Here is a 27,639-nt window from a genome sequence, read left to right as displayed (position 1 = left end):
GCTGGTCCCTTGGGGTGGAGATACAGCCACTTCTGGGCTGCGAGGTACCAAGGCTGGTCCGGGGAGGGGTGGGATGCAGCCACCTCTGAGGTGCGACGGACCAGAGCTGGCCCGTGCGGGGGATGGAAACACCTCTGCGAAAGGACTTTACCCATTTTGGGGCGGGGGAGCGGGGCTTTCCCGCTCGATGCCCATTGGGCCGGGCTGGAAAGGTGGGCGGGGTCTCTCTGGAAGGATGGGCGGGCTTCTGGTCAGGGGGTGGGGCTTCTTCGGGGAGCATTCGCTGTCAGTGAATTGAAGGGGGCGTGTGTCTCAGAGCTAGTGGGCGGGGTCACTGTTACCGTCACAGGGGAAGAGGCGCAGAGCGTCGTGCGCGTGCGCGGCCTGGTGCTCCTCGTGGTGGGCGGGGCGCGGCCCGCGAGGTGCAGCTGTTCCCGGGGCACGTGACTCTTCCCCAGTCGCCCCCTCAACCAATCGCAGTCGTCCCCCTTTCGACCCACGTGGCTTCCCGCACGTGCCTCTTAGGTAACCTGAGGCCACCCCTATTGCTAGTCGTTGGGCGAGCGGTAGGTGAGGGGTACGTGATCCCCGGCCGTGAGGGGCAGCCGTTTCCACCCCCCCTTCCCCCGGGGGTCATTGGTGTGGGAAACTCTGCCCCCAGCCCCTCTGCTCTCTCTGGGCTGCATGGTGCTGGCGTGATCCCTGTGTGCTCCACCCGGGTCTCCTTGTGGCCCAGCCCCTCGGGCCCTCCCCGGGGTGCAGGCCCGAGCGCCGCGCTGTCGGCGGGACCCCCTGGGTCTGCTCCCGCGGGGACAATCCCGGGGAAGGGGAGGCTCGGGCCTGATGCCCGTATTGGTGCAGCTCCCTGCCACGTTGAGTTGGGGTGGGCGCTTGTGGGCTGCCCCTTGGGTGCTGCAGGTTCCCCGTCGCTCTCCTCACTCTGCGGCCGCTTGACACCTCAGCTCCGCCATGCGGCTGCGCAGACCCTCCCGAGCCTGCGCCTCTGGCTCCAGCTCCCGCTCCCACTCCCACTCTCTGTCCATGCGGGGCGCCGGGAGCAGCTCCAGCCCCGCCATGGAGCAGGGTGATGCAGAGATGGATCTAGGCGGCACGTGAGTTGGGCTGTCCGGGATGCTTGGCACTCCTGGGGGCAGGGGGCCTTGCCAGAAAGGCCTCAGCCCCTCGGGGGGAGGTAATGGGGGGTTTCGATATGAGTTTTGGGGAGGCCCAGGGCTGGGCATGGTGTGGGAGCCTCAGGCTGTGGTGCAGATGGATGATGGACACGTTAGGAGTGATGGTGGGTGATTGGGACAGCCCCCTCCTCTCCCACCTGGGCACTGGGTCACATTGCCCCTAGGCCTGAGTGGAGTAAGGGGCCACAAGACTTGAAGGACGTCAGCTGAGAGTCACGTGCTCCCTCCAGGGCCCCAAGCAGCGAGGAGGGCAGCTCTGGCCCCGACTCGGGCAGTGACTTTGAGGTAACTCCGCGGAAAGGCAGCAAACGGGTGTCCAGGACCCCCCTGAGCCAAGGCCAGGTAGGCCCCAGCCATGGTCCCTTTCCCACGGAGAGGCCTTATCCTCGGACCAGTAGCCTGAGCTGCCTCCCTTTGCCCCCCACGTCCCACCAGGTGGCCAAGCGACCCCGAAGAAGAGCCACCAGCCGGCTGCCAGCCGGGGACACGCCTGCCCGCAGCCCAGAGCCTAATCAGCTCTTTGAGGCAGTGAGGTCTGGAAAGACTGCGTTGGAGGTACCTCTGTGCTGTCCTGGGGCATTGTCAGGGGCCTGGATTGCATCCTAGCGTGGCAGAGGGGAGTGGGTGAGAGCAGAGGGGATGGGAAGCCAGGCTACCTGGGACAATGGGGCATGGGGAGCTGGGAGCCAGGATACTCCAGGACGCTTCGTTATTGACTCCAAGATGAACATGAGCCGTCAATGCCAGACTGCAGCCAGCAAGGCCAGCCATACCTTGTCATGCATCCAAAGATGCATCTCAGGCCAGTCCAGAGAGGTGATTCTTCCCCTCTGTGTGACATTGGTTAGGCTGTAATTGGAGTACTACGGCCAGTACTGGGTGCCACACTTTAAAAAGGATGTGGCCAGTGTGAAGAGGGTTCAGAGGAGGGCCACCGGTTTGGTGAGAGGGCAGCAGGACACGCCCTATGAGGAGAGACTGAGGGACCTGAACCTGTTCAGCCTCAGCAAGAGGAGGCTGAGGGGGGACCAGGTGGCTGCCTACAAACTCCTCAGGGGAGATCAGCAAATAGGATGAGCCCTATTCTCCCTAGCACCATCTGGGGTGACAAGGAGCAATGGTAATAAGCTGATGGAGAATAGGTTTAGGTTAGAGATCAGAAGGCAATATTTTACAGTTAGGGTTGCCAAAATCTGGAACCAACTTCCCAGGGAAGTGGTCTTCGCTCCTACCTTGGGCAAATTCAAAAACCCAGCATGCATTCCTGCCTGTGGTAGGGGGTCAGGCTAGATGATCTGTTCAGGTCCCTCCTGACCCTAGCTACTATGACACCTGGGCTCTACTGCTAGACTCATGTTGGGCTGTGGGTACCCAGCCCCTGTGTAACTCCTCCTGGGGCATGACCTGTTCCCTCAGGTAGTGGTTGATGAGTGGCTGGAGACCTACAAGCACGACCGTGAGACCGGCTTCCTGGAGCTGGCCAACTTTTTCATCCGTTCCTGTGGCTGTAAAGGTGGGTGCTCTCCTGGCCCACCTTGTAGCTGAAGCTCTGAGGGCTTCCCCCCATGAGTGCCAGGGGCCTGACCTGCCCACACTGCCTCCTCTCCCCCCTGCCCCCCTGTAGGTGTGGTGACCCCTGAGATGTTCAGGAAGCTGCAGAACTCGGAGATCATCCAGCAGCTGACTGAGCAGTTTGCTGAGGTGCTGGGCAAATGGTGTGGGGAGTCTCATGGCAAGGCCTCTGCCTTGGGCCTGGGCAGGAGGTATCTCCTTGCTCCATGTCTGACCCACGGCTCCTGCAGGACTCAGCCGAGTACCCACTGGCACTGAGTACCCAGCCCTGGCGCCGATTCCGAGCAGGCCTCTGTGAGCTGGTGGCGACACTGGTGCAGCGCTGCCAGTATAGTGTCGTCTACGATGAGTTCCTGGCCGATACCCTCGTCTCCTTGCTCACAGGCCTTTCTGACTCCCAGGTGCGGGCTTTCCGCCACACCAGCACCCTGGCAGGTGAGTCCCTTACCCCCCTGGGAGCAGAATGCTTGGGTTCCCCTCCTCAGAAACCTCTGCCCAGGAGTGCTCCCATTCCCTGCTCCTCCCCAGCCATGAAGCTGATGACGGCTCTAGTGAATGTGGCGCTGGGCATGAGCCTGCACAAGGAGAACAACCAGCGGCAATACGATGCTGAGCAGGGCAAGGGGCCTGGCCGCCGGGCTGCCGACAGGCTGGAGACCCTGCTGGAGCAGCGCAAGCAGGTAAGCAATGGCAGGGAGGAAGTAGTTGCCTGGGGCTGGGCTGCGCTGGGTGGGTGGTGGCTGGGTTGGCAGGGGTGGGTGATGAAGCTGAGCCTCACATATAGCTAGGGAGGCATGAGGGGTAGAGAGGTATGCAGTTTAGGGGAGCCCCATGTGTGTGACTCCCCCCAATTGTGGCTCAGCTCCAGGAGCAGCAGGAGGAGATCGAGAACATGATGAATGCCATTTTCAAAGGGGTCTTTGTGCATCGGTACCGGTGAGCTGGGGTTCGTGAGGGGTGTTGGGTACAGGGATGACTCTGGTGAGATGGGGACAGCTGTGGGGGGAGGGGGGACATGGCAGACACAGGAGCAGCTCCAGTGAGCTGGGGGCAGTGGGGGATGGGGGTGGACACAAGGGCTGCTCTGGGGACTGCTTCGAGCCTGGCGGTGCCCCATGGCCACAGGGATGTGGTGCCTGAGATCCGGTCCATCTGCATGGAGGAGATGGGGAAGTGGATGCAGAGCTGCAGCACCTCCTTCCTGACGGACGGCTACCTCAAGTACATTGGCTGGAGTCTGCATGACAAGGTGGGCAACCAGGGGGTGGCATAGGGTGGGATGTGGGACCCCATGCTCACCCTCCCTCTGTCCCTGCAGCAGCGGGAGGTGCGTCTCACCTGCCTCAAGGCCCTGCAGGGGTTGTATGGCAGCCAAGACACAGCTGTCCGCATGGAACTCTTCACCAGCCGCTTCAAGGTGAGTCCTGCCCTGAGATGGCCACTGCTCTGTTCCTCCCACTTCCTTGTTCTATCCCCTTGTAGGGTATTTGGCCAGGGGCACCCCTTGGCACCCTGTACACGAGGGGACTGCAGGCAGGAGGGGGGGGCAGCGCAGTTGTACCTCTTCCAGCCCTGGTACCATCATGCTAACCCCCCGTCGCAGTGTATCTTGGGGACTGACTTGCATGCCATCTCTGACACAGGCCCGCATGGTGTCCATGGTGCTGGACAAGGAGCCCGATGTGGCTGTAGAGGCTGTCAAGCTGCTGACCCTGATCCTACAGTGAGTCCAGGGACTGGGTGGGTGGGCAGGCCCTTTGCTCTGCTCTGCCTGGCACAGCAGGGGCAGGGGTCCAGGCCCCCCTTCCCTTCCACCTGGGCCTTGGACCTCTGTGGTCTGCACCTGCAGGAACATGGAGGATGTCTTGACGGAGGAGGACTGCCAGGGCATCTACCCTGTGGTGTTCACCTCTCACCGGGCGCTGGCCGCTGCTGCCGGGGAGTTCCTGTACAAGAAGTGAGTGAGCACGGTGGAGGGCACTGTGCTGCCCTTGGAGCACCTGGCCTCCTCTCTGTGATGCCCTGTGGTGTGGGCAAGGAGCATGGGGTCTAGTTTTGGGGTCCAGGATAGTCATGGGTAAATTGGAATGACCCTGAGGGATGGGGAGAGGAAATGGGGCTGAAGGCTGTAAATAATTCAGGCAGGAGGAAAGCCTGAGATGAGGCTGCTGATTTACCAGAGCTTGGAGATGGATCCACCCTGCAGCCCCAGGGGCAGGACTGGGAACTGCGGTCCGAACCTATAGCAAGGGGAATAAGGATGGGAGATGAGAGCAGAAGAGGGGCTCCATCCTTGGCCGTGTTTTGGGGCATGCTGGACAGAGGCTGTATCCTGGAGTGCCCAGCTGCTCCAGAGGCTGTTTCAAGCCTGGAGATGTGTAGCCCTGTAAGGGGCCATGGCCCTTCAGCAGTCTCCTGGGCCCTCTGCTGAGAGGCAGCCCAAGGAGGGGCTGGGGAAGGGAGCAGGGATGATCCAAAGCTACCGGGGGTTTTGCTGCCTGAAAGATGAGCTGAGCACACGCCCTTGAGGGGGAGAGAAGGCTGACACAGGGGATGGGAGGGAAGGCTTCTGGCATGGCTCTCGCTGCTCCAGACGCCAAGGCCAGAACAGCACGTGGGCTGGGTGCAGCCCTGCCTGGCCCTTGGCCTGTGCTGCTGCCTGGTCACGCGCTGGCAGCTGCCTCGCACAGGCCCGTGGCGGGGGGAGCAAATGAGCAAAGACCCCAATGTCCCGTGTACCCGGCACCGTCCAGCTTGGCCCAGGGGCAGTACTGGGGTCCCTGACTTTTGGGTGCATGGACATGACAGCCTTGCTGCTCTGCCTCTAGCTGCCCCCTCGCCCCGGCAGTGGGAGGAGCCCTTCATTACTCTCTGCAGCTGTTTCCATATGGGCTTGGCTGTGTTCCCAGCTGTGTGCTCCTCCCATAGCAGCAGAGTGCTGTCACAGCTGGGGCAGCCTGCTCTACCCAGTCTGACCCAGCCCTTGCACCACCACCAGCTGAGCTGGACTTGTGTCACTGCCTGCGTGTGACTTGGCCTGTGTGTGTCTTGCGCAAATCCTGTCCTAAGCATGCATACGTGGGTAGTCATGCCTGTGCCCCCACAGGGCCTGGTCTGGTGGGTGGGCCTGGGATTCCCCAGGGGGCTGAGGCAGGGCAGAGCAGAGCAGAGCAGAGGGCTGGGCTACCAGACTCTTCTCTCCCCATGCTGAGGCAAAACCCAGGTGTCTGGGCTCCTGTAATGGAGAGATCCTGCTCCCCTTCTTGCACTGGGGCAGAGCCTGGGGGTCCAGTCCTCCCGTGCCCAACAAACCCCATCCCCTTTCCACAGCTGGAACAGAACTGAGGTGTTGGAGCTCCTGTAACTGACAGTCCCTGTTCTCCTTGTGCTGGGGTGGAACCCAGGTGTCTGGGTTCACAGCTTCCCCCCCCACCCCGCTGTAACCCCCTAGATCTTGTGTTCTGCCTTCCGCTTGCCTGGGGCTGGAGTGGAACCCAGGTGACTGGGTTTGTGTCCACCCCCCAGCTCTGGCTTGTGGGTTTCAGGCTGCTGGACCCCAAGGGGGAAGCCAGGCAGGAGGGACTCCAGCGTGGGGAGGAGACGAGGGCCTTCTTCCACCTGCTGCTGGCCTTCTTCATTGAGAGTGAGGTGAGGGAGTTGCTCTGGAGTGGTTGGGGGGGCAGGGCAGGGCTCCCCCAGATCAGTCACTGCCCCTCCTTTCCCCACCCCCCCCAGCTCCACAAGCATGCGGCCTACCTGGTGGACAGCCTGTGGGACTGCACTGCAGCCCTTCTTAAGGACTGGGAGGCCATGGCTGTGCTGCTGCTGGAGGAGTCTTCGGACGAGGGTGAGTGGGGACTGAGGTGGGGGGAAATGGGGCCCTGGGAGGGGTCCTCCAAGCTGACTCCACCTTGCTCCCCCCACAGGCCTGGGGGACCCTCAGGAGAGCGCCCTCATCCAGATCCTGGTGGCTAGCATGCGCCAGGCTGTGGAGGGGCAGCCACCCGTCGGCCGTGGCCCCCGTAAGAAGGTAACATGTGGCCCCAGGCCCACCAGTGTCACTGCAAGGGTGGTGTCACAACCCAGCTACCCCCCGCTCAGCACTGCCCTCCTGCTTCAGGTGCTATCAGTATGGGAGCGGAAGGCCCTAGCCAGTGAACGTGTACGGCTCACCCAGTACCTCATCCCACTGCTGCCCCAGCTCCTGGCCAAGGTAAGGGGCAGTGGGGGCTGGCTGTGGCATGCAGGGTCCCTGTGGGGACAACTGTCCAGAGGACACTGGCTCTGACCCTCTGGTTCAAAACCCTACCCCGTAGTTCTCGGCTGATGCAGAGAAGGTGACGCTGCTGCTGGCAGCACCTCGCTACTTCGACCTGAGCCTCTACTGCACCGGGCGCCTGGAGAAGGTGTGTGTTGTGGTGGTGGGGCGGGGCGTCACTAGTGTTTGTGGAAGCCAGGGATAGGACCCAGGAGTCTTGGCTCCAGAGCAGCTCAGGCTGGGCTTTGGGAGATGGGAGAGGGTGACACTCTTTCTTCTCTGTGGTGGCTTCATGTCCCCATTCCAACTCTTCCTGAGTCTGTCCGGTCTCTGCTGTGGCCCTGCCCATGCTGGGGTCTTTCCCCCACCTCTCCCCCAGCACCTGGAGCTGCTGCTGGGGCAGCTGCAGGAGGCGGTGGAGAAGCACTCGGGCCGCGAGGTGCTGGAGGCCGCGTCACGGGCGCTGCACGTACTGTGTGACCCTGAGCTCCCCTTCCATGGCCGCGTTGACTATGCCCGCAGCCGTCTTGTGGACCAGCTCACCGACAAGTTCCAGCAGGAGCTGCCCGAGCTGCTCCAGGTACTGCCTGCCCCATGGTGCTGCCACTTCCTGGGGAGCAGGGGCAGGGATGCCAGCTGTATGTGCCGAGGCTTCGGGCCCAGCTGCTCAGTACTATCTGTCACATTTTCCCACTCCCCAGGCCTCCTTCCTCGACGAGGATGAGGTGTACAGCATGGCTGCCACCCTCAAGCGCATCTCCATCTTCCACAAGTGAGTGCTTGGTGCCTGGCCCATCCCCAGTCCCTGCCATGGCTCCCTTCCTGCTGAGTCCTAACCCATCCCCCACTCCTGGCCCCTTTTTCCTGGGTCTGCAGTGGGCATGGGGCAGGGTGAGGGCAGCAGAGCCCCCACAAAGCCCGTCTTTGCTCCCACTTCGGACCCCAAGTGCCCATGACCTGACACCCTGGAAGCTGTTTGAGCCCTGTCACCAGATCATGCAGCGAGCTGTGGACACTGGCGAGATCCCCACACAGGTACCAGCTCTCCCTGGGATGTGGTTCAGGAGCAGGGGCTGCTGGACAACTTTCCCCTCACCCCGAGCTCCCCCTGCAGGTGCTCATCCCAGCCATGACTTGCCTGCACTTCTTTGTGCTCTGGGAGCTGGCTCACATCTCTGCCGGCGCCTTCATGCAGGTGAGGGACTGCGGGTGGCAGTCGGGGGTGTCATGGTGAGCCAGGACCCTGGGGTGGCTCCCAGCCTGACTCGTGCCCCTCACACCTGTCCTGTCCTGCAGGAGCATGTGCTGGAGCTGAGGCGCAAGGTGGATGCCCTCTGCTCCCTTTGCCAGAACTGCCTGACAGACCTCAACCCCAGCGTCCAGGAGCAGGTGCGGGCTGGGGGCTTCCTGCTGGGTGGGCGATGGGGGCAGCTCTGTCCGAGCGTCCCCACCCATCACTGTCTCTCCACCCAGGCCTACATGTTGCTGAGTGACCACCTGCTGATGTTCGGGCCCCAGCTGGTGCAGGGAGGGCGGGAGGCACTGGGCAGCCTGGTACTGCAGCCTGATGCCAGCCTGCAGGCCCAGCTGGCTGGTTTCCTCATGGATCATGTCTTCAACCATGCCGAGCCCATGGATGCCGGTAGGGCCCCACCACGGGGGGGGGAGGCTTGTTTGTACTGGGGGCACCTGCCTGACCCTCCGCCCCACTCAGATCAGGATGACAGTGAGGGGAGAATTGAAGCGCTGCATCAGCGGCGCCGGCTGTTGGCAGGCTTCTGCAAGCTGGTTGTGTACAATGTGGTGGAGCTGAGCGCTGCCTCCGATGTCTTCAAGCACTATGTCAAGGTGAGGTGGTACGGAGAGCCCGGGGCCCCTCCAGGCCCTGCCCTCATGGGAGGGAGGGGACCAGGCCCCGGGGCATGTGTCGGGGTGGGCAGGGCTGGGGCCTGAACCCCTGCTCACTGCTCTCTTCGCACAGTGCTACGATGACTATGGGGACATCATCAAGGAGACACTGAACCAGGCCCGGCAGATTGACCGGGCCGAGTGGGGTCGCACCCTGCTCCTCAGCCTCAAGCAGGTGCCTGGGATGAGCAGGGCCTGGGTGCTGGGCCTTGTTCGGGGCCTTGTTCCTGACACCCCCCTCTCCCCGTAGCTGCTGACAGAGCTGCTGCTGCAGCACGGCCGTGGCGCCCGCCTGAGCAAGGCTTTTGCGGAGATCCGGGATCTGGCACGGCGCTTTGCCCTTCTCTTTGGCCCGCACCAGGCACAGAACCGCCCTGTGCTTGTGGCGCTGCACAGGTGAGACTGGGGTGAGGGTCTGTGCGACCATGCTGCTACACAGGTCAGGGGGATTAAGTTTTCCCGAGAGGCGGTGGTACTGGCTGTTGCCTGGTCTGGGCCTGGGCTGTGCCAGTGCTGCTGCTGGGACCAAGCCTGCAGGTCCGTGGCTAGAGGATGTTGACCCTGTGCTCGGGCTCAGCCCGACACTGCACTGGGAGCAGGGAGGAATTTTCCCCCTGATCAGACTGGAGGCATCCCTTCTCTCTGCAGCAGGGGGCATGGCCTCAGGCTGGGGTCTCTGGAGCATCTATGAGCCCTCCTGGCAGCAGCAGGATGTGGTGGCCACAGCCCCTTTGCTTTCCCTGGGGCAGGGGCGATGCCTGGGGCTGCATCTGGGGGGACTGTCTCATGTTGCTCAGAGGTTGGACATGGGTTTGTCTGGGCTGGTTTGGACAGGCCTGATCCTGCCTCAGGCAGAGCCTGGACTAGAGGTGATCCTGCAGCTTCCTGCCTGCCCTGTGCTCAGGAGGTGTAGGGGGCAGGGGCCTGGGCCAGCAAAGACCGTCTTCACTCTGCCTGCTCCCCTCCCCCTCCAAATGCAGGGAGGGGATCAAGTTTGCCTTGCAGTCACCCAGCTCTGAGCTGCTGGCCCCTCTGCAGCTGCCCTTCCTGGAGGTGCTCAGTGAATTCTCACCCCGCCTGCTGCACCCCGACAAGAAGCTGATGTGAGTCCCTAAGGATAGGGGGACATCCTTGAGAGGATGGAGGGGTGCAGGGATCCACTGCTGTGGACACTGATTCTCCATCCTGCCTGCTGCAGCTTGGCCTACCTGGAGAAGAGCTGCCAGGCTGTGCTGTCCCCAGAACAGCAGGAGGCCTGGACCCCACTGCTGACCTACCGCAACTCCCTGCGGCTCCACAACCCTGCTCGCTCCCAGGCCCAGCGCAGACCCGGCTCCACCACCAAGAGGCGGCATGTGGATGGTGAGATGGGGCCGGGGCCAGGTCCAGCACAGCTGCCTGTGGGGAAGGCGACAGAGGAGCACAGGAGGTCCATAGCGGGGCAAGGTGGGCTGATGTGCCCCAGCCCCAAGCAGCGCATCCCTTGCAGAGTCATCTGGGCACAGTGATTCCAGCCTGCAGCTCAGCAGCCGCCTCACAACGCCAATACTCACGTCCACTGTGGTGAAGGTGAAGGGGGCCCGTGGGGTGTCCCAGACCCTGACTGAGGAGGAGGACCAGGGCTCCGAGTCAGACTTTGTGGAGAGGTGAGGCCTGCTCCATGGGTCAGGCAAGTTAACACAGGTGCTGGGTGTTGGCAGCAGCCCAGGCTGGGAACAAGTGAAGCCCACGGTCCTAGGACTCTAACACAACAGGGGACAGGACTGCCCACCCTACCTCCCACTGCCCTTGTGCCTTTGTAGCCAGCACTCGAAGAGCTCCCAGCTAGCCCACAGATCTGCCAGCCACAAGCAGTGTATAACCCCCCAGAGCCTCCTGGGCTTTGGTTTGGGCAGCCACCTGGACCAGTGAGTGTGGCATGGTGGGGGTGGGGTAGAGGGTGGTAAACATCTTCCAGGGGATTGGACCCCTTGACCCAGCTCTGTCCTGTAGGCACAGCCTGATGGAGGAGGAGGTGGTGGTGATCCAGGAGCAGAGCAGTGAGGAAGAGGACGACTCTCAGGGGTTGGTCATGGTGAGGATGGGGTGGGGGCAGGTACAGCCCCTGTGGGCCACTGCAGCTCCACCTGTTTGCCCAGGAGCAGTCAGCTGACAGCTGGGTGGGGGGTTGGGGGATCCCCCAGCCCCATGGGCTGACCCGGCCATGCCTGCCTCTCTGCAGCGCCCCCGCAGTGGTCGTCTTCGTGACCTCTTTGATTCTTCCATTCTTGGCCTGGAGGTGAGTGCAGGGCCAGGGTGGGTAGGGGCCTAGGACCTTGGACCTGGGTATCACAGGGGCTCTCCCTCCCTGCAGGAACTCTGAGGTGGCTGGACTGCTGGCCTGCCCCATCCCCTTGCACCCCTGTGGACCACACGTGGCCATGGTTGAGTTCAAAGTTTATTGGAGTTGTCCTGGCAGCCCCGTTGGTGCCAGTTGGGCCCATTGCAGTAAATAAAGCCGGTGTTGGTGAGCAGTGGTGTTGGCGGGTCAGAGGCGCAGCACATAGGCATCACTGTGTGTGACGTAACGCACCCAGCGGTGGGGGAGGCCTGACTGCATGCCAGCGCAACGCAGGAACCGCACCCGCAGCCCCGAGCACGTATGCATGGGCAGCTCGAAGGCCATGTGCACTGGGCCCAGCTCTAGCAGTGATGCGCCACTCAGCCCTGGCACCTCCAGCTGTGGGGAGGGAGAGGGGCCATCAGCTACTGGGCCTGAGCCTTGCTTTGGGGAGGGTTACCCCCCCTCCCCCCCGCTTCACCTTGAAGAGGGCAGAGAGCTGGGAGCCACCCTGGAAGCGTGGGATGGTCCAGCGCACACACTTGGTGCCTAGCTGCAGCTCTGCTGTCTGCTCCGGGCTGCTCAGCTCCTGTGACAGGCTGAGGTGGAGGGGCAGGGTGAGGTGGTAGGGAATGCACACCACCCTCCCCCCACCCCTGTCCCATACCTGACAACCCCCTTGGGCACTGGCAGCTGCACACGCACGTTCAGGGCCTGGCTGTGAGAGAGAAGGGGCAGGGGCAGTACAGCCGGTGGCAGCACAGCCGGTGGCAGCAGACTCGGCCTCCAACCCCACCACCTTACCTGTGCCCTGCCTCCTTACCTCTTGGGGGACAAGTCACAGCGCAGCTTGAGGTAAACACGGAGCCTGGGGGAGACAGGGCTGTGAGCGTCTGGCCCCGGATATCTTCCCCCTGCGCCCCTGCCCCGTAGCGCCTCGTGCTCACCTGCCTGTGGGGTCCCGCTCCACAGTGGGGAAGAGATGGAAGGGCAGGGCGGAAGGGAGGTCATCCGAGAGCTGATACTGCATCAGTGTGAGCTAAGGGCAGGTAGGGAGGTCAGGGCTGGGGTCAAGACCAACACTACTTTCCCCTAAGCCTAGCACTTACCTCCCCTGGGCTGGGGGTGACCTTGAGCACACGGTTGCTCTCGAACTCATCCAGCCGCACGGAGCTGTGGAAGGCACATTCGTCCACCCGCACGGCCGTGCCATAGCCTGGGGGAGGCCAGGGGATCAGTGGGGGCTGGGAAAGGCAGGCAGCAGTACTGCCCCCACGTGTGCTCACCTCGCAGCTCTGACTTGCCCACGCAGAACTCCTCTGTCAGTCCAACACGCATCTCTGTGGGGAGGGACAGGTCAGCCCAGAGGCCTTGGCCTGGCCCAGGCCCCACCGGCACTCCACTCACCAGGGCAGCTGGGCAGGTAGCTCTTGAGGCGAATCTCTCCCTGGATGTCGGCTTTCATTGGGGTGCCCTGGGGAGGTAGATGCAGGCTGCAGTGCTGGGGGGCAGCAGGGCTGAGGCCAGTGGGGGCTGTGGACCTGGCTGCAAGGGTCTAGCCTCCTACTGGCTTTGCTGGGGGCCTGGGGTATCTGGCTGGACCTTTTCCCCCTTGAGTTGCTAGAAGGGTCCAGGGTTTCCCCCTTCCTCAGCAGCTGCATCTGGGACAGGGGAAGGCCCAGTGCTGGGGCACAGCCCCAAGGGGCCTGTCTGAAGGGCTGTGTCCCTCAGCTAGAGTCAGTCTGCTGTGTTGGGACATGAAGGAACCCCCCTGTAGTCAGACTGGGGGGGGGTCCCCTCTCTGTGCAGTGGGGTTTGGCCTCTGGAACCACTCTAATGTATCCTCCACTCTGTACAGCTGTGGCTCGGTCTCACTATCTGGGCAAGATGGGACCCCGGGGCCCCTGCTTTCCTGAGCAGGGCTGCCTGGTGCAGGGCAGGAGGTGCTCACATTGGCAGCGATGACAACAGTCAGCCTCTCCACCACATCCAGGAAGACCTCATTCCGCGCACCCTGTGGGGCAGGTGGGCAGGGTTGAGGGCCTGGCGCTGGCACACCTCAGCACGGGGGAAGGGACGTGGGTGCAGGGCTGCCTCTCACCTGTTCCCCGCGGGGTGGCAGCACAGGGCGGCTGGCAGCTGAGCTAGGAGCCACTTTACTCTGCTGCGTCTCTGCTCCAAACTGTGAACAGACCCAGTCAGGCCCTCTGGGCTACATAACCCCTCCCCCCGCCCCCCGTGATGCCCCAGGGGCAGGCTGGCGCCGCGCTCACCAGGCCAACACTGCCCAGGTCCAGCAGGCTAAAGGGCTTGCTGACCACCGGCTCACTCTGGATGAGGTTGCGCAGCACGTCAGGCGCTGTGGTCTGGATGTAGCCATAGTCCTGGGGGGGATGCTGAATGAGGGGGCTGCGCGCTGCCAGCCGAGCCCCTCTCCTGCTCGCCCTTGCAGACCTACCACCATCTCTTCCAGCAGCTCATAGACAAGGGCAAAGTTGAGGCTGATGCTCTTCTCGCTCAGAGGCCCACAGTAGTCCCGGATCAGGGCTGCCAGCCTGCGGGGTGGGGGTGGGGCGGTGAGCAGGGCCGGGAGCTGGTGAGGGTGACCCCTAGGTCCTGGCCCCCCTCACCTGTTGAGGAACTCCACCAGGGCGAAAGGGGAGGCCTGCGGTGTTGTCGTGGCCACGAAGTACAGGCCAGCGTGTCTCACGTGCACGAAGTGCAGCCCCTCGTGTGCCTGCGGGCGCGGGACGGGTCAGCCCTAGCACCTCCCGGGACTGCAGCTGCTGGGATGAGCCTTGCCTCGCCCCCCGCCCGTTACCATGAAGACGGGTGCCTGGTCGCCAGATAGCGCCGTGATCTTCCTGTAGAAAGTGTCGGCCAGGTCTATGCCACTCTCCTCCGACTCCCCGCGGACTGGGCTGGGCGCTGAGGACCAACGCGGGCAGGAGTGACCACCCCGCGCCTAGTGGGTCCCAGGAGCTCTGCCCCCCCCCCACCCCGGTGCTGCGAGCTTCCCTGGTGCAGGGGCCCTGGCAGGGTGCCGTGGGCGGATACAGTCCTTGTGGACCAGCCGGTCGCCCTTGGACGAGAGGATGAAGATCTGCGACAGCATCGCAGCCTGGGGGGCGGGAGGGATCATAGGTCAGGTCCGCCCGCGCCCTCCCAGCCCCATGGGCACAAGCCTGCCTAGAGCCTCCAGCGCCTGGGGGACCCACAGGGCCCAGCCCCCACCCTCAGCCCCGTGCCAACGGAGACCGCATTTCCGGGGTCACGGCCCCTTTAAGGGGGGATCCCCGCTCCTTCCGCCCGCACCTCGGTCCAGCGAGGTCACGTGACCAGCAACGAGTGGGCAAGCCCCGCAAAGGACCCGCCTCTCGCGCTGCGATTGGCGTGCGGCTCTGGGTCATGTGCCGGGCGGCGATTGGCCCGCGCCAGTCACACGGGGGCCGGTTTTCGCGCCACTTTTGGTTGCAGCGGTACCAGTCAGAGCCTGTAGCGGCTGGAGCGGCCTGGCCTCGCTCCCCGCGGACCCACAGCGGCCTGCTCCGTCCGCGCGCCGGAGCCACCCGCCGCGCTCCATCCACGGACTGACCCCTGCCAGGACCCGTGCGCTGCGAGCCCCGCCTCCTCTGGCCATGGCGCCCCGGGACTACCTGGCCGAGAAAGGTGAGTCAGGGGTTGGGGGGCACGCGCCGGGTCGGGGGCGCCGCGCGCTCCCATTGGCCACGAGGGGGCGGGCCCCGCGCTCGTATTGGCGCCACCGTGGGGGGAGGGACTACGGTTTACGCTCGTATTGGCTGTGGGCCGGGGGACTGAGGCGCGCGCTCCTCTTCTATTGGCTCCCGCCCCGCCCCCTTCTCCCTTTTCTGAGCGAAGCGGGGACTGCTATTGGTAGCTGCCCCGGACGTGACGTCAGGGGCAGGGCCTTTCCGGGGAGGGGGTGGGGCCCACGTGCGGCTTTGTGTACGTGGGGGGTAGAGGGGGTCATTGGGCTAAACCGGGGCGGGGGGTGACCGCCCCCCAATGTCCCCCCAGACAAGGCGAAGCGCTTCCTGCAGGACTTCTATCGCGATGACGAGCTGGGCAAGAAGCAGTTCCCCTACCGGGACCAGCTGGTGAGGAGCCCCGCCCCCCCAACACCAGGGGCTGCCTGGACACCCCCATACTCCCTGTGGGGGTTATCTCTACCTTGCTGATTCCTCCTCCCCACAGGTGGCGCTGGCACAGCGCGAGCAGGTGGCGCTCTATGTGGACCTGGACCATGTGGCCGAGGATGAGCCCGAGCTGGCCGAGGCCGCCTGCGAGAATGCGCGGCGCTACGCCCGCCTCTTCGCAGACGCTGTCCATGAGCTGCTGCCTGACTACAAAGAGCGCGAGGTGAGGCCTGGGCAGTGCGGGGGCAGCAGATGCTGCCAGGGGTAGGGGGGGCACAGCCCTGCCCTGATGGTGCCACGTCCCCACAGCTGACGCACAAAGACGTGCTGGACGTCTACCTTGAGCATCGGCTGATGTTAGAACAGCGCAGCCGCGACGCTGGCGAGACACGTGGACCCCAGAACCACTACCCGCCCGAGCTGCTGCGACGTTTGTGAGTGTTCCTGCGTGCACCCCCCGCCCAGCCCTCTGCTCTCGCCCCTGCCCTCAGCGTCCAATCTCCTGCTCTCTCTGATGGTGTCTGCCCCGCAGTGAGCTGTACTTCAAAGCCCCGGCGAGCGCGAAGCCACGCGTGATCCGGGACGTGAAGGCCGACAGCATTGGGAAGCTGGTGACCGTGCGTGGCATCGTCACTCGTGTAGCCGAGGTCAAGCCCATGATGGTCGTGGCCACCTACAGTTGTGACCAGTGTGGGGCAGAGACGTACCAGCCTGTGAGTGCCTCTATGGGGAAACTGCAAATGGGTCAGCTGGGCCCTAGAGGGTCATGGCGGGTGTGACTGGCTGCCCTAGGCTGGATCTTCCCCTCCCGCTTACCCACTGTCTCCTCATCCCCCAGATCCAAGCTCCAACCTTCATGCCACTGATCATGTGCCCCAGCCGTGAGTGCGAGACCAACCGCTCTGGTGGGCGCCTCTACCTGCAGAGCCGTGGTTCTAAGTTCATCAAGTACCAGGAGCTCAAGATGCAGGAGCACGTGAGTGGAGCTGGGACCCCGCCTCTAGGGTGTCTGTGGGGGCTACCCCCTCTGTGCTGACCTTTGTCCCCCACTATGGGCAGAGTGATCAGGTGCCGGTGGGGCACCTCCCACGCTCCATCAGCGTGGCCGTGCAGGGTGAGAACACGCGGCTGGTGCAGCCTGGCGACCACGTCAGTGTCACTGGTATCTTCCTGCCTCTCCTGCGATCCGGCTTCCGGCAGATTGCCCAGGTAAGACCCCACAGGATGGGTCGGGCCGGGGGACACATGTCTGCCTCTGGCTGCCAGAGGGGGCATCCCATGGTGCCTGACGCCTTCTGTTATGCTGCACCACAGGGGCTGTTGTCGGAGACGTACCTGGAGGCACATCATATTGCCAAGATGAACAAGAGCGAGGAGGATGAGGTGGCGCCTGCAGAGCTGAGCGAGGATGAGCTGAGGCAGATCACTGGTGAGCTCCAACCCCACCAGTATGGGTGCTGCTGGGGTGGGGGGGTGCATGGGCACAATGCCGTGACCCCCTTTATGGGGTTTCGACCACCCCTTCCCCCAGGGTGCTGGGTTGGGGGAGTCTGTGCACTCCCCTCCCCTAGCCTTGCTGAACTCCCCATCTCTTCACCACTTCCTCAGAGGAGGATTTCTATGAGAAGCTGGCAGCCTCCATTGCTCCTGAGATCTATGGTCACGAGGATGTGAAGAAGGCCCTGCTGCTGCTGCTGGTGGGGGGCGTGGAGCGCAGCCCTCGTGGCATGAAGATCCGTGGTGAAGCATGGGCTGGGGACAGGGTTGGGGGTAGAGCCTTGGCGCTTGAGGGTGCTCAGGTGTGTGAGGAGCATGGAACTGCTTGCTGGCTCTTGCAGTAACCCTCATGGGACAGCTCTGACTTAAGTGCCCCCTCTCAGGGAACATCAACATTTGCCTGATGGGTGACCCCGGTGTGGCCAAGTCCCAGCTGCTGTCTTACATTGACCGCCTGGCGCCACGCAGTGAGTAATGCTCTTGTGCGTGGGCACCCTGTCCTCCTCCCCCTGGGCCATGTGGGAGCCTGGTTATGATGCCAGGGATGGCAGGGGGGTGTGGCTCTTGTCACAGCAGGCCCCCAGGCCTGGCAGCATCCAGCCCACCTGTGTCCAGCTTGTGTCTCACCCGTGTCCTGTCCCCCCCCCGCCCTTCTCCCCAGGCCAGTACACAACGGGGCGCGGGTCGTCGGGCGTGGGGCTGACGGCGGCAGTGCTGCGGGATCCGGTGTCGGGGGAGTTGGCGCTGGAGGGGGGCGCACTGGTGCTGGCTGACCGTGGTGTGTGCTGTATCGACGAGTTTGACAAGATGCTGGAGAGTGACCGCACGGCACTGCATGAGGCCATGGAGCAGCAGAGCATCTCCGTGGCCAAGGCAGGTGTCCAGGCCACGCTCAATGCCCGCTGTGCCGTGCTGGCTGCTGCCAACCCAGCCTATGGGCGCTATGACACACGCCGCAGCCTCCAGCACAACTTGGCGCTGCCGCCTGCTCTGCTTTCCCGCTTTGACCTGCTCTGGTTGCTGCAGGACCGGCCCCACCGTGACAATGACCTCCGGTAAGGGTCCACAAAGCTCGGGGGGAGGGGCAAGAGAGGGGCTTGGTGGGTGTCTTGACCCCTGTGTTTTTAGCCTGGCCCAGCACATCACCTACGTGCACCAGCACAGCCGGCAGCCACCTTGTACCTACCAGCCGCTGGACATGAAGCTGATGAGGTGAGAAACACCCCACCCCAGCCTGGTCTTGTCTGTGGGGGCCTGGATGCCTGGGCCCTTTGAGCTCCCGTTCCCCAGCTAACCTTCCACCTCTCCTGTGCCCCTGCAGGCGCTACATCAGCATGTGCAAGCGGCAACAGCCGGCTGTACCAGAGGCACTGGCCGACTACATCACAGCGGCTTATGTGGAGATGCGGAAAGAGGCTTGGGCCAGCCCAGATGCCACATTCACTTCGGCTCGCACTCTGCTGGCCATCCTGCGTCTTGCCACTGCCCTGGTGAGCCGGGGTGCATGGGGGGTGGGGGCAGGGAGCCCAGCTTAGCGCGGCCTAGCCCCTCACGGCATCCCAGGGCTAAAGTGCTTGCAGTGCAGGTAGCTGGCGCTGGTGCTACTGCAGTGTGGGGGCTTGCAGCTCTGGGGAGCCCCTGGTGTTGGGGGCTGGGCACAGCTGGGGTGACCCCTGATGTGAGCATGCATACAGAGCGGATCCCATCCCCAGGGCACATGCTTACATGCACATCTGAGTCCCCCTTGAGCTGCGGTGGCTCCAAAGTGCTGTTCGTGCAGGTAGTGTGTGCAGCTGTCTACTGCCGGGCAGCACTTCCCGAGCCCCCACGGCCACACTACCGGACCCAATCCACGTCTCCAACCCAGCCCAGTCCAGCCCAGCCGGCATGCGCTGCCCCCAGGCACTGGGGGTCACTGGGTAGGGCTGGGTGATAACCCCCCCGCTGCCCCCAGGCCCGGCTGCGGCTGGTGGACGTGGTGGAGAAGGAGGATGTGAACGAGGCCATGCGGCTCATGGAGATGTCCAAGGACTCGCTGTTGGGTGACCGTGGGCAGCAGGCCAAGTGAGTGCAGGGGGCCTGAGTGAGCTGGGAAGCCCCCCAACCCTATCTTCCCGATGTCTGATCCCTATCTTGCCCCCCCAGGCCGCAGCGGGCAGCAGATGCCATCTTTGCAACTGTGCGGGAACTGGCAGGTGCAGGCCGGACCGTGCGCTATGCAGAGGCTGAGACGCGCTGTGTATCCCGTGGTTTCACCCCTGTTCAGTTCCAGGCGGCACTGGCCGAGTACGAGGAGCTCAACGTGTGGCAGGTGAATGCTGCCCGAACTCGCATCACCTTCGTCTGAGCCCCATGTGGGGACAGCAAGCCCCCAGCTCTGCCTAGAGGCTCCCTGTTATTTTACTGCATTTTTTCTGAGTTGCTTTCTAATAAACCTGTTTTTGCTGTAGCCACTGCCTGTTGGGGACACAAGGCCTGTGTCAGGGGGGCAGGGACCTATCCCTATATGCAGCAGCTCCCAGGGATAAAGATCCCTTCCCTGCCCCCCCCCCCAGCAATGAGCAAACAGAGGCATGGGTCTCCAGGAGGGGTTTACTGAGGAGGGCAGGAGTTGGTCAGAAGAAGAGGCCACGCATGCGGCGCCCAATACCCTGGCGGTCGTAGAGGACATTGAATTTGTTGACAAACTGGTTCATGGTGTTGCATGTCTTGGTGATGGTGCCAAGGTAGGCCATGAGCCCCACATCATTGCATTGCTGTGGGGGGTGAGGGGGTTAATGACATCCCTGTGTAGAAGACCCCTCCCCCCCTCACATTCCCCTTTCTACCCTGCACAAAACACTCACATCATAGAAGTCAGTCTTGAACTTGTCGGTGCTAAGCACGGGCAAGCAGTGGCACAGAGCATAGGCCTCACGCAGGATCTCATGGTTGAAGGGTACCTCGCCTGGGGGGCAGGGAATGGTCAGAGTGGGGGGTAGGGATAAGGGTGGAGCTGAGGGGGAAGCAGTGCTAGGGCCTCACCTGCTTCTGAAGCCTTGACATACTCGAGAATGAGGCGCACACGGCTGTGTAGCATTTTGATGGCACTGTGCTGGGCAATCAGGTGTTCAGCCACTGCAGGGAGGGGCTGTGAGTCAGGGTGGGGTGGCTGGGGTCCCATCTCTACCCCCCACCATTGTGGATCTCATCCAGCATGGGGCTCCCAGGCCTGCACCCTTAAGGATGTGGATCCATCCACTCCCTGCACCCGCAGCCTCCCCCACATACCAGTGGAGTTTTCCCCGCTGCCCGTGGCTGTCATGCGGGCAACGTGGTCCACGCCAATGCGCTCTGCCTCTTCTGTGGCCAGTGTGTAGGTCAGCTCTGCGAACAGCATTGTGGCCTGGAGAAATAAGGGGGGCATCAGGGATCCCCAGACCTTGAACATGGACTGGGGTGGGGGGCAGGGTGCTGGGGGGACCAACCTCTCCATTAATGATATCTATGACGGACTCGAAGACGCTGACAGGCAGCTGTGGGGTGGACAGAGACCAAGCGTGAGATGCGCCCAGCTCAGGCCAGAGTCTTTCCCTTGCAGGGACAAGACTGCCCCTGGGGGCAGAGAAGAGGGGACTACTTACATCCGTGTGCTTGGTCATGGGGTTCAGCTTCAGAAACAAGGGGCTCTCGATAATCTCACAGACCTGGAGAGAGAGCAAGCAGGGTCAGCGCAAGGGAGGCGAGGAGCCCCCGACTCTTGGGTTGCTTGGGCCTGGCAACGCCAGACAGCTGTCCCATGCAAGCTCTTACCTGCTTGTGGACATGGATGTCAGACTGGTCCGGGGGGCCGCCCGTCGTGTACCAGCCCAGGAACTCCAGATCCTTGAAGACCTGCTTGACTGCAGGACACGGACAGAGCTGCGGTTAGCAGAGCCCCCCTGGGGCTGCCCTGGCCCCCCAGCCCCTCACTCACACTGTTCCTCCTTGGTGTAGTAGTACTCCTTGTCGATGACCACGTTCTCTTCCACCGTGTGCGACAGCAGCTCAAACGAGTTCATCACCTCGATGTTGCGGCCTTCCTGCCGTCCAATCAGGGCGCCGATCACTGCCGGGGTCAGCTGTCAGCTGGGTCTGGGCAGGGCTCTGCCTCCACCACGGCCCATGAGGCCTAGCCCCATAACAGGGCCCAGCCCCGGCGCAGGGGCACACTGCAGCCTGTCAGTGACCGGGGGGAGGGTGTGTGTGCGCACATGCATGTGGGGTACCTTGCACGGGGCGCCCCTCCTGCGAGCGCATGCGGATCCAGTGGTCGGAGATGTTGAGGATGACGAGTGGGTGCAGCGCCACCGACACGCTGCCTGTCACCCCCGATGCCATCACGGCTGGCGTTGCTGTGGGCAACAGCAGAGGCGGTCAGGGTGGGGGCACCACCATGGGGGGGGCCACCCAGCTTGCCCCCCTCAGCTGCACTTGGCCCCCCTGGGGGGGAGGGGAAAGGGGCGTGGCCTTATTTCAGAGGGGCGTGGCTTGTGTCGCCAGTGGCGGGCGTTCCACTAGGGGCGTGGCCTCATTCCCGGGGGCATGGTCTACGACGCGGGAGGGGCCCTTGCGGAGAGCCGCGGGGTGGGGGTGGGGGTGGGGCGGCCACGGGCTCCTGGGCAGGGCGCAGTCTGCGGTACCTGCCGCGTCCACCTCCATCCCGGCCGCCCCAGAGCTGCCATTACTCGCTGCTGCCGCCGCCGCCATCTTCGCCCTACTTGTCGCGCGCTGACCGCCGTATAAAACCCACCGGGAGCCTCTGCGCCTGCGCAGGAAGCCGGGCACTGAAGTGGGCGCTGCGTATGTGCGCGGGAGCCGGTCAGCTCTGCCCTATTTCCCCGCCCTTCTGCTAGTGCGCATGCGTCTGCGAGGTGGGCTGGTCGCCGTTTCGGCCGACTTCGGCGCGAGTGCCGCAGTTGTGGTGTCTGGCGCATGCGCGCTGCGCTGCTCCCGTTCGGACCCCTGCTGAGGGTTCACCCCTAGGTTCAATTCGGGGGCTACTCCCCTGCTGCCCGCATATTGCCATGACCCCTGCCCCCAGCTCTTATATGTGCTTTGACCCCTGCCCATCGGCCCCTGGGTTCTCTCCGGGGGTCCTGGCCCCTGACCCCAGCCCTTATGTGTGCTTTGACCCCTGCCCGTGTGTGCTGTGATCCTTGATTTCTGCCCATGTGTGCCCTGACCCCAGACCTCTGTCCCATGCATGCCCTGACCCCTGCTTCTCTATGTGCTGACCCTTGACCTCTGTGCCTTGACCCTGCTCCCTTGCAGGCTGAGGATGCCCAGGATGGGCGATGGGCAGCCGCCAGGGGATGCCCCAGTGCGGGAGAAGGGGAGGGGGCCTCAGCTGGGGTGGGGGGAGGGAGATTGGCTGTGGCGTCCCTCAGCAAGGGGAAGGGGAAGGAGCTGTGCTAACTGCTGCGGGTGTTGGGCAACGGGGCCCAGCGGGGGGAGGCGCAGAGCCCAAGTCAGAACAGCAGAGGTGGGGGCACTGGTGTCGTCCTCCTCCTGCCCCTGGTGTCCACCGAACCCAGGTGTCCAGGGCTCCCAACCCCACTGCTCTCACCCCCTCGCCTGTAGCTCCCCAGTCGCCCCCAGCCTGCACTGCCCTCCCTGAGCTGGGGAAGGAGCCCAGGCACCTTAACCCGTTCCTCCCTGCGGGGGGGGGCGTGGGGCCCAGCTGTGCTCTGCAGGCAGGAAGTGCCAGGCTGTGCTTGAAGGTGGTGCTGGGCTGCCCCTTGGCTCAGCCACAGCCCCCTGGCCCAGCTCCACCGCGCGGCTCTGCTTCTCCGGCACTGTGCACCCCGGTAAGAGACGGATGATGGGTGTTGGTGCTGGGGGAACACATGCATGGGGAAGATGGATGGATGCAGGGGGGGAGGTTCCTGGCTGTTGTGCATGTGTGTGAGTGAGACCCGGGCACTTGGGTTCTGGTTTTGTTTGTGTGAGTTTCATGCTAAATGTGTGCCTGAGACGCTCCTGGAGCCTGTGTGTCTGGGATGCCTGAGGGGCAGGGGGAGCGTGTTCTGGATGCCTGGGTTTGGTCCATGTATTTGTGTGTCCTCCACTCCTGTGGGGGGAGCCTGGGCGCCTGGGTTGTGCATGTGTGCGTGCAGTGCCTGAGGGGCAGGGGGCAGCATGTTCTGGATGCCTGGGGCTGTGTGTGTGTGTTTTAGACGTCCTGGTGGGGCATGTGCCGGACCCCTGGGTTTCTCTCTGTGTGTGTGTGTGTGTACCCATGTCCGTCCGTCCATCTCCTGTGGTGGGCAGGTGCTGAGCCAGGTGTGGGTGGGGGCAGCACAACTGTCAGTGCAGCAGGGCATGGACTGTGCATGCATGTGCTGGTACATGCGTGCGTGGGCAGGGACTGCTTGGCCCAGTGCTTCGCTCTTTGTGCGGGGGACAGTGCACAGGCAGAGTTTGCATAAGCACACATGGGTGCACATGACTGCATGCATGTGTGTCCTGTGTCCCGCTTAGAGCAGCCCCTGCCTTTGAACCTGTGCCTCCCCCAGCATGGTGCCCATCAGTCCCGACCCACAGCCCCCTGCCCCCCACAGCCCTACCAGTGCCCCTCACTCCCAACTCACAGCCCTGTTGGACCCCTTACTCCTGACCTTGAGCCCCCCCGCCCTGCTCTTGCCCTTCACATCTGACCCACAGCCCCCCCGCCATGGGACAGGCGAGAGCCGGATGTATAGAGCAGGCAGCATCTGTGGCTTGGGATGACGTGTTGTTTCCTCTGTGCCTGGATCACTGCGCTTTGTGGTGGCTGACTCAGCATTGCCCCCCCCAACTCTCCCACCTTTGCACCTTTGTGCCTCACAGAGCCCCAGGCGCCTGCCCAGCTGCATTGTCACATTTATGCACACGTGCGTGTGGCTGTAAGAAGTAGGGTGGGGTGCGGTGGGTATGTGGGCAGTAGCAGCCGCTGCTCTGACTGTATGCTGGTTTTCTCCTTGTGCTACCATGGAGCAGGCCAGGCCCCCTGGGCTCCCAGCCATGGTTGCAGTGCCCTGGGGGCTGCCTCTCCTGCTGCTGGAGGGAAGCAGAGCAAGTGTCATGTATGTTGGGAGAGTAGCTCTATGTGTGTGTATGTCTGCATGTGTGTGTTTCAGGGCACCAGGGTCCTCTTACATGTGTATGTGTTGGGGTGTCTGGTGCCTGTGTGCCCCTGGCCACATCCCCCTCCAGCCTCACCACTTCTCCCTGTCTCTCCCCTCTCCCAGGTCACGGTCGCCCACGGGGGGGGCCCAATGCCATCAGTGGCGTGATGGCAGCAGTGTTGGCCACAGGCAACAACACTACCGCTGTCACGCAGCTGGAGGATGCGGTCCTGGCAGGTGGCTACACACTGATTTCTATGCTGGCCCTGGCACTGAACGGGGCAGCGCTGCGCGTCTTCTGCAGCTCCGGTGCCTCCCTGCTCCAGCAGACGCCCACCGCCCTGTACATGGCGCACCTGGCAGCCTGCGACCTACTGCTGGCCGCCACGCTGCCCCTGCGCGTGGCCCACTACAGCTGGCGCCCGCGGCTGCTGCCTCAGCAGCTGTGCGAGTTGGCCGGCCTGGCCCTGCTGGTGCACATGTATGGCAGCCTCTTCCTGCTGGCTGCCCTGAGCGGTGACCGCTGTGCCGCCGTCCTCTTCCCGCTGCGGCCCTGTGTCTGTACCCTGCGGCGCCACACCAAGTACATCTGCCTGGGCGCCTGGGTGCTGAGCGGCCTGGGGGCCGTGCCCGCCTACGCCTGGCGCCGGGAGGTGCCGCTACCCGGGGAGGCCAGTTGCTTCGACACGTACCCACGCTATGTGACGCAGCCGGCCGTGGCGGCTGCCATGGGACTGTGCTTCGTGGTGCCACTGCTGGTGGTGGTGCTCAGCGCCTGGGGGCTGCTGCGGGCTGTGAGGCGAAGTGCGGGCGCCCGCCTGGCGCTGGAGCGGCCGGCCAAGGCACGTAGGCTGGTGCTGGCCAGTGTGACCATCTTCCTGATCTGCTTCCTGCCCTTCCACCTGGTGCTGCTGGGCTACCAGCTGCCCTGGCTGTCCCGGCTCAGCCTCGGCCGTGCCTACCGTGGCGCCCTGCTGCTGGCCTGTGCCAACGCCGCGCTGGACCCGCTCACCTACTACTATGCCAGTGACACTTTCCAGCGGGCTGCGCTCCGGGGATGCTGCCGGGAGCGGACTCGCACCCCCCCTCCACCCGACACCATCGCCCTCAAGACTGTGGGCTCGCAGCGCAGTAGCTAGCGGGGACCGGGACCCTGCGGCAGCTCCCAAGGCCTCCAGCCTCCTAGGGGGCTGGGCCTTGGGGCTGCGGGGGGTGCAATGGGGTGGGGGGTGTCTGTGCTGGCGCAGGGGGTCTCAGGCTGGGCTTGCACTGGGAGGAGATGGGGACTCTGCCCCACGTGATGATGTAGCAGGGGGGAGGGGCAATGGGGGCGGGCTCATCTGTCGGAGCAGCAAAAGCAGCAATAAAAGGAGTTTCGCAGCAAGAGTGAGCTGTGGTGCGGGACCGCGGCGCCGAGGGGACCACGGAGCGGTTCTGACACGTCACGTGATTAGCTCCGCCCTGACACTATGGGACTCGCGGGGGCTGACGGGAGAAGAGCCGGGTCATGCCTCGCGCGCCGGCCCAGCAGGGTGACGTTTTCTCAGCGCGACGCCTGAGGGGCGGAAGTGGCGGCTGCGGGTCGCCCACGTGACTGCCAGGCCCTCCGCGCCGCACCGCTCCGGGGCCATGAAGCCGCCGCTCCGCGCCCGCGCGCGCCCTACGCGTTTCGGGCTTCCGGGCCCCGCGCCCGGCCCCCCCGCCCCCCCCGCCGCGGCCCGGCTCTGGACCGCGCACGAGAAGCGGATGCTGATCCGCGGCCTCCGCGCGCAGGCGCCGGGCGGAGAGCTGCGGGGGGGCCCCCTGTGCGAGCTGTTGCCGCGGCGCCGCGAGGCCGAGGTGCTCCCCCCGGTGCCCCGCCCTCCGGACCCAAAGCCCCCCCCGCCCACCGCTCAGTGCACCCGCGGCCCGCACCGTGTTTCGCTTTCGCTGCTCCCTCCCGCCCCAGGCCGCAGCCCCCACCCCGTGGGGCCCTCTGGGCGCTCACGGCCGTACTGTTGTTGCAGATCATGGGCTACATCCGGCACCTGAAGGGCCGCGTGGCCCGGGAGGCCGTGCAGACCGAGTATCGCCGTTGCCAGGCTGAGAAGCGGCGCCGTCGGGCACAGGTTTCTGCACCCATCGAGGTGAGATTGGGGGGGCAGCAGGGGTGTTAGAGGGGCCCTACCAAGTCAGGGGTGCTCGCTGGGAGTCTCCCTGTGGGGCTGGGCCTGCCCCAGGTGTCACTGGCATCTGCTTCCCAGGTGTGGACGGACCTGGCCCAGAAGCTGTCGGAGAGGCTGGAGGAGGCCGTGTCAGAGGCGTTCTCCCAGGTGACGTGGGGTGAGGGTAGCAGCGGTCCTGGTTCGGTCTCCTCAGCCTAGCCCAGCCCGTGTCCCCACGCAGGGGTAGCGGTTGGGGCAGCTCCCCAGTCCCTGCACCCGTGCACCCCTTTCTCCCTTGCAGGTGCTGACCATCGCGGCCATCGAGCCAGTCAGCGTGCTGCACTCGCTGCCCCCGCGCCCGCTCCGCGCCGCTGCTGACGAGGCCCCAGCGTCCCCAGAGGCCCCCCGGGCTAGTGACGAAGCCACGTCCCTGGCTGCCGACACTGGGCAGGAATCTGAGGAGTTCACTGTGAGCTTCGAAAAGATCTACCGCTACTTGTACTTCCTTTCCAAGGACGTCCGTGTGCTCAAGCTGACGCCTGGGGGTGAGCAGGAACTGCCTGGCTAGGGCATCTGTGAGCATGGGCTGGGGACTATGGGAGGGAAGCATGTTCCCACGAGGCGTGGAACCTGGGCTCGGGGGCTCACAAGAACTGTTTTCTTCCTTCCTGGCAGAGGCGGCTGTTGTCCTGGACCTGCTGTTGTCGCTGCCTGAGGAGGTGAGCCTCCTGGACTGCGACAGCCTCAGGAGGCACCTGCACCGGGCCTACAAGAACCTCACGGCACCGGCCCCTGCCCTGGGGGAAGGAGAGAGGCCTCCGGGTGCTGCAGAGCCGCAGCCACGCAGCAATGGTCCTGCAGCAGCCAGCAGCACTGAGGGAGACGAGCAGGATGAGGCGGGGACTTTGCTGGTCTCTGCCAGCCCCTCTGTAACCCGGGCTCCTTGCAGCTCCCAGGAGGTGGGGGCTTCACCTCTGGCCTCTGCAGATGGGAGGTCCCCGCCTCCTCGCAGCCCCCAGGATGGGGTCTCTGAGCCCTCCAAAAGCTCCCGGGACCGGATGTCCCGACCCCCAGTCCGCCTTGATGACACATTGCAGCCCCTCACCAGGCCCGCTGTGGCTGTCTCCAGCCCGGTCTGGAAGGACCTGGGCCTTTGCCCTCTGAACTTGTTCCTGGTTCCCTTGCACCTGCTGGCTCGTGGCCGGGATGGGGGACACTGAGATGGGGCTGCTGGCCCAGGCTGTGGCAACAGGGGGTGAAGGGTCTCTTAGGCCATGGGGGGCCTTGATCCCCCTTGTACCCAGCTCTGGGCATCTGCCCACTTGTAGATGTGCACCGCACCCTGCTCCCCTTCCCTGATTCTGTGTTCAAGTCTGCTCTGTTTTGTCTTTATTAAAGCGTGTTGGAGCACGTGGGATCAAGGGCCTGTGTTTGTGGCAACAATACCCAGTCCATGGCAGGTT

At 64.0% G+C, this 27,639-nt stretch overlaps 6 protein-coding genes across 10 annotated transcripts; 4 read left to right on the top strand and 2 right to left on the bottom strand.

Moving 5' to 3' along the window:
* Positions 1-514: 514 nt before the first annotated feature.
* STAG3 (STAG3 cohesin complex component) lies at positions 515-11,426 on the top strand. Its single transcript, XM_090055521.1, has 34 exons — positions 515-525; positions 963-1,112; positions 1,424-1,535; positions 1,629-1,748; positions 2,610-2,706; positions 2,818-2,894; positions 2,996-3,200; positions 3,294-3,445; positions 3,628-3,701; positions 3,891-4,014; positions 4,084-4,182; positions 4,409-4,488; positions 4,615-4,722; positions 6,311-6,413; positions 6,501-6,612; positions 6,692-6,795; positions 6,886-6,978; positions 7,082-7,171; positions 7,403-7,603; positions 7,725-7,795; positions 7,971-8,058; positions 8,138-8,218; positions 8,320-8,412; positions 8,497-8,665; positions 8,738-8,871; positions 9,005-9,106; positions 9,182-9,327; positions 9,912-10,034; positions 10,130-10,293; positions 10,421-10,577; positions 10,734-10,838; positions 10,924-10,995; positions 11,153-11,209; positions 11,285-11,426. Exons 2-34 carry the CDS (start codon positions 970-972, stop codon positions 11,424-11,426), a joined length of 3,798 nt encoding a protein of 1,265 aa, XP_089911647.1. The 5' UTR covers positions 515-525; positions 963-969.
* AP4M1 (adaptor related protein complex 4 subunit mu 1) lies at positions 11,356-14,671 on the bottom strand. 4 transcript variants are annotated; one of them, XM_090055702.1, is made up of 16 exons: positions 14,567-14,671; positions 14,309-14,372; positions 14,073-14,167; positions 13,882-13,988; positions 13,710-13,806; positions 13,525-13,635; positions 13,353-13,433; positions 13,203-13,265; positions 12,659-12,725; positions 12,538-12,591; positions 12,361-12,467; positions 12,199-12,290; positions 12,075-12,119; positions 11,919-11,969; positions 11,733-11,850; positions 11,356-11,650 (listed from the first exon to the last, which is right to left on the bottom strand). In XM_090055702.1, exons 2-16 carry the CDS (start codon positions 14,364-14,366, stop codon positions 11,459-11,461), a joined length of 1,338 nt encoding a protein of 445 aa, XP_089911828.1. In that variant the 5' UTR covers positions 14,367-14,372; positions 14,567-14,671; the 3' UTR covers positions 11,356-11,458. The 4 variants fall into 4 exon arrangements, with proteins under 4 accessions (XP_089911828.1, XP_089911830.1, XP_089911827.1 ...); XM_090055704.1 differs by lacking the exon at positions 14,567-14,671 and having other exon boundaries at positions 14,049-14,167; positions 14,309-14,559; XM_090055701.1 differs by lacking the exon at positions 14,567-14,671 and having other exon boundaries at positions 14,309-14,559.
* Positions 14,672-14,729: 58 nt separating this feature from the next.
* MCM7 (minichromosome maintenance complex component 7) lies at positions 14,730-19,354 on the top strand. The gene is made up of 15 exons (XM_090055617.1): positions 14,730-14,920; positions 15,290-15,369; positions 15,467-15,631; positions 15,718-15,842; positions 15,941-16,121; positions 16,247-16,384; positions 16,468-16,617; positions 16,723-16,837; positions 17,017-17,148; positions 17,289-17,372; positions 17,567-17,960; positions 18,034-18,117; positions 18,227-18,395; positions 18,860-18,969; positions 19,051-19,354. Exons 1-15 carry the CDS (start codon positions 14,890-14,892, stop codon positions 19,250-19,252), a joined length of 2,160 nt encoding a protein of 719 aa, XP_089911743.1. The 5' UTR covers positions 14,730-14,889; the 3' UTR covers positions 19,253-19,354.
* Positions 19,355-19,483: 129 nt separating this feature from the next.
* Positions 19,484-21,746, bottom strand: COPS6 (COP9 signalosome subunit 6). Its single transcript, XM_090055766.1, has 10 exons — positions 21,567-21,746; positions 21,153-21,278; positions 20,861-20,992; positions 20,698-20,786; positions 20,529-20,591; positions 20,373-20,420; positions 20,176-20,290; positions 19,930-20,022; positions 19,752-19,852; positions 19,484-19,661 (listed from the first exon to the last, which is right to left on the bottom strand). Exons 1-10 carry the CDS (start codon positions 21,631-21,633, stop codon positions 19,521-19,523), a joined length of 975 nt encoding a protein of 324 aa, XP_089911892.1. The 5' UTR covers positions 21,634-21,746; the 3' UTR covers positions 19,484-19,520.
* Positions 21,747-22,314: 568 nt separating this feature from the next.
* Positions 22,315-25,296, top strand: LOC149861373 (lysophosphatidic acid receptor 5-like). The gene is made up of 2 exons (XM_090055767.1): positions 22,315-22,733; positions 24,156-25,296. The coding sequence occupies exon 2, from the start codon at positions 24,200-24,202 to the stop codon at positions 25,169-25,171; it is 972 nt and encodes a 323-aa protein (XP_089911893.1). The 5' UTR covers positions 22,315-22,733; positions 24,156-24,199; the 3' UTR covers positions 25,172-25,296.
* Positions 25,297-25,403: 107 nt separating this feature from the next.
* Positions 25,404-27,591, top strand: SNAPC2 (small nuclear RNA activating complex polypeptide 2). Of its 2 annotated transcripts, none has more exons than XM_090055732.1 (5): positions 25,404-25,564; positions 26,039-26,158; positions 26,276-26,344; positions 26,478-26,721; positions 26,852-27,591. In XM_090055732.1, exons 1-5 carry the CDS (start codon positions 25,502-25,504, stop codon positions 27,394-27,396), a joined length of 1,041 nt encoding a protein of 346 aa, XP_089911858.1. In that variant the 5' UTR covers positions 25,404-25,501; the 3' UTR covers positions 27,397-27,591. The 2 variants fall into 2 exon arrangements, with proteins under 2 accessions (XP_089911858.1, XP_089911856.1); XM_090055730.1 differs by lacking the exon at positions 25,404-25,564 and adding an exon at positions 25,575-25,871.
* Positions 27,592-27,639: the final 48 nt, after the last annotated feature.

Source organism: Crocodylus siamensis, chromosome 6 (genome assembly GCF_052110815.1).
Source record: "Crocodylus siamensis isolate JL-2025a chromosome 6, ASM5211081v1, whole genome shotgun sequence".
Taxonomy (NCBI): domain Eukaryota; kingdom Metazoa; phylum Chordata; order Crocodylia; family Crocodylidae; genus Crocodylus; species Crocodylus siamensis.
Note: the sequence above shows the minus strand (reverse complement) of the source record. Positions and strands in the feature narration are given on the sequence as shown.

Coding starts and splice junctions, on each gene's coding strand:
- STAG3 (XM_090055521.1), top strand. CDS start 970: ATGCGGCTGCGCAGACCCTCCCGAGCCTGCGCCTCTGGCTCCAGCTCC. Junction 2,707..2,817: donor CCGTTCCTGTGGCTGTAAAG/GTGGGTGCTCTC, acceptor GCCCCCCTGTAG/GTGTGGTGACCCCTGAGATG. Junction 10,035..10,129: donor CACCCCGACAAGAAGCTGAT/GTGAGTCCCTAA, acceptor TGCCTGCTGCAG/CTTGGCCTACCTGGAGAAGA.
- AP4M1 (XM_090055704.1), bottom strand. CDS start 14,393: ATGATCCCTCCCGCCCCCCAGGCTGCGATGCTGTCGCAGATCTTCATC. Junction 13,989..14,048: donor CGGGCGGGGGGCGAGGCAAG/GCTCATCCCAGC, acceptor CCGCGCCCGCAG/GCACACGAGGGGCTGCACTT. Junction 12,291..12,360: donor TCACCCCCAGCCCAGGGGAG/GTAAGTGCTAGG, acceptor ACCTGCCCTTAG/CTCACACTGATGCAGTATCA.
- MCM7 (XM_090055617.1), top strand. CDS start 14,890: ATGGCGCCCCGGGACTACCTGGCCGAGAAAG. Junction 15,632..15,717: donor CTGACTACAAAGAGCGCGAG/GTGAGGCCTGGG, acceptor ACGTCCCCACAG/CTGACGCACAAAGACGTGCT. Junction 17,961..18,033: donor CACCGTGACAATGACCTCCG/GTAAGGGTCCAC, acceptor CTGTGTTTTTAG/CCTGGCCCAGCACATCACCT.
- COPS6 (XM_090055766.1), bottom strand. CDS start 21,633: ATGGCGGCGGCGGCAGCAGCGAGTAATGGCAGCTCTGGGGCGGCCGGG. Junction 21,279..21,566: donor GATGGAGGTGGACGCGGCAG/GTACCGCAGACT, acceptor TGTTGCCCACAG/CAACGCCAGCCGTGATGGCA. Junction 19,662..19,751: donor TCAAGACTGACTTCTATGAT/GTGAGTGTTTTG, acceptor CACCCCCCACAG/CAATGCAATGATGTGGGGCT.
- LOC149861373 (XM_090055767.1), top strand. CDS start 24,200: ATGGCAGCAGTGTTGGCCACAGGCAACAACACTACCGCTGTCACGCAG.
- SNAPC2 (XM_090055730.1), top strand. CDS start 25,662: ATGAAGCCGCCGCTCCGCGCCCGCGCGCGCCCTACGCGTTTCGGGCTT. Junction 26,159..26,275: donor AGGTTTCTGCACCCATCGAG/GTGAGATTGGGG, acceptor TCTGCTTCCCAG/GTGTGGACGGACCTGGCCCA. Junction 26,722..26,851: donor GCTCAAGCTGACGCCTGGGG/GTGAGCAGGAAC, acceptor CCTTCCTGGCAG/AGGCGGCTGTTGTCCTGGAC.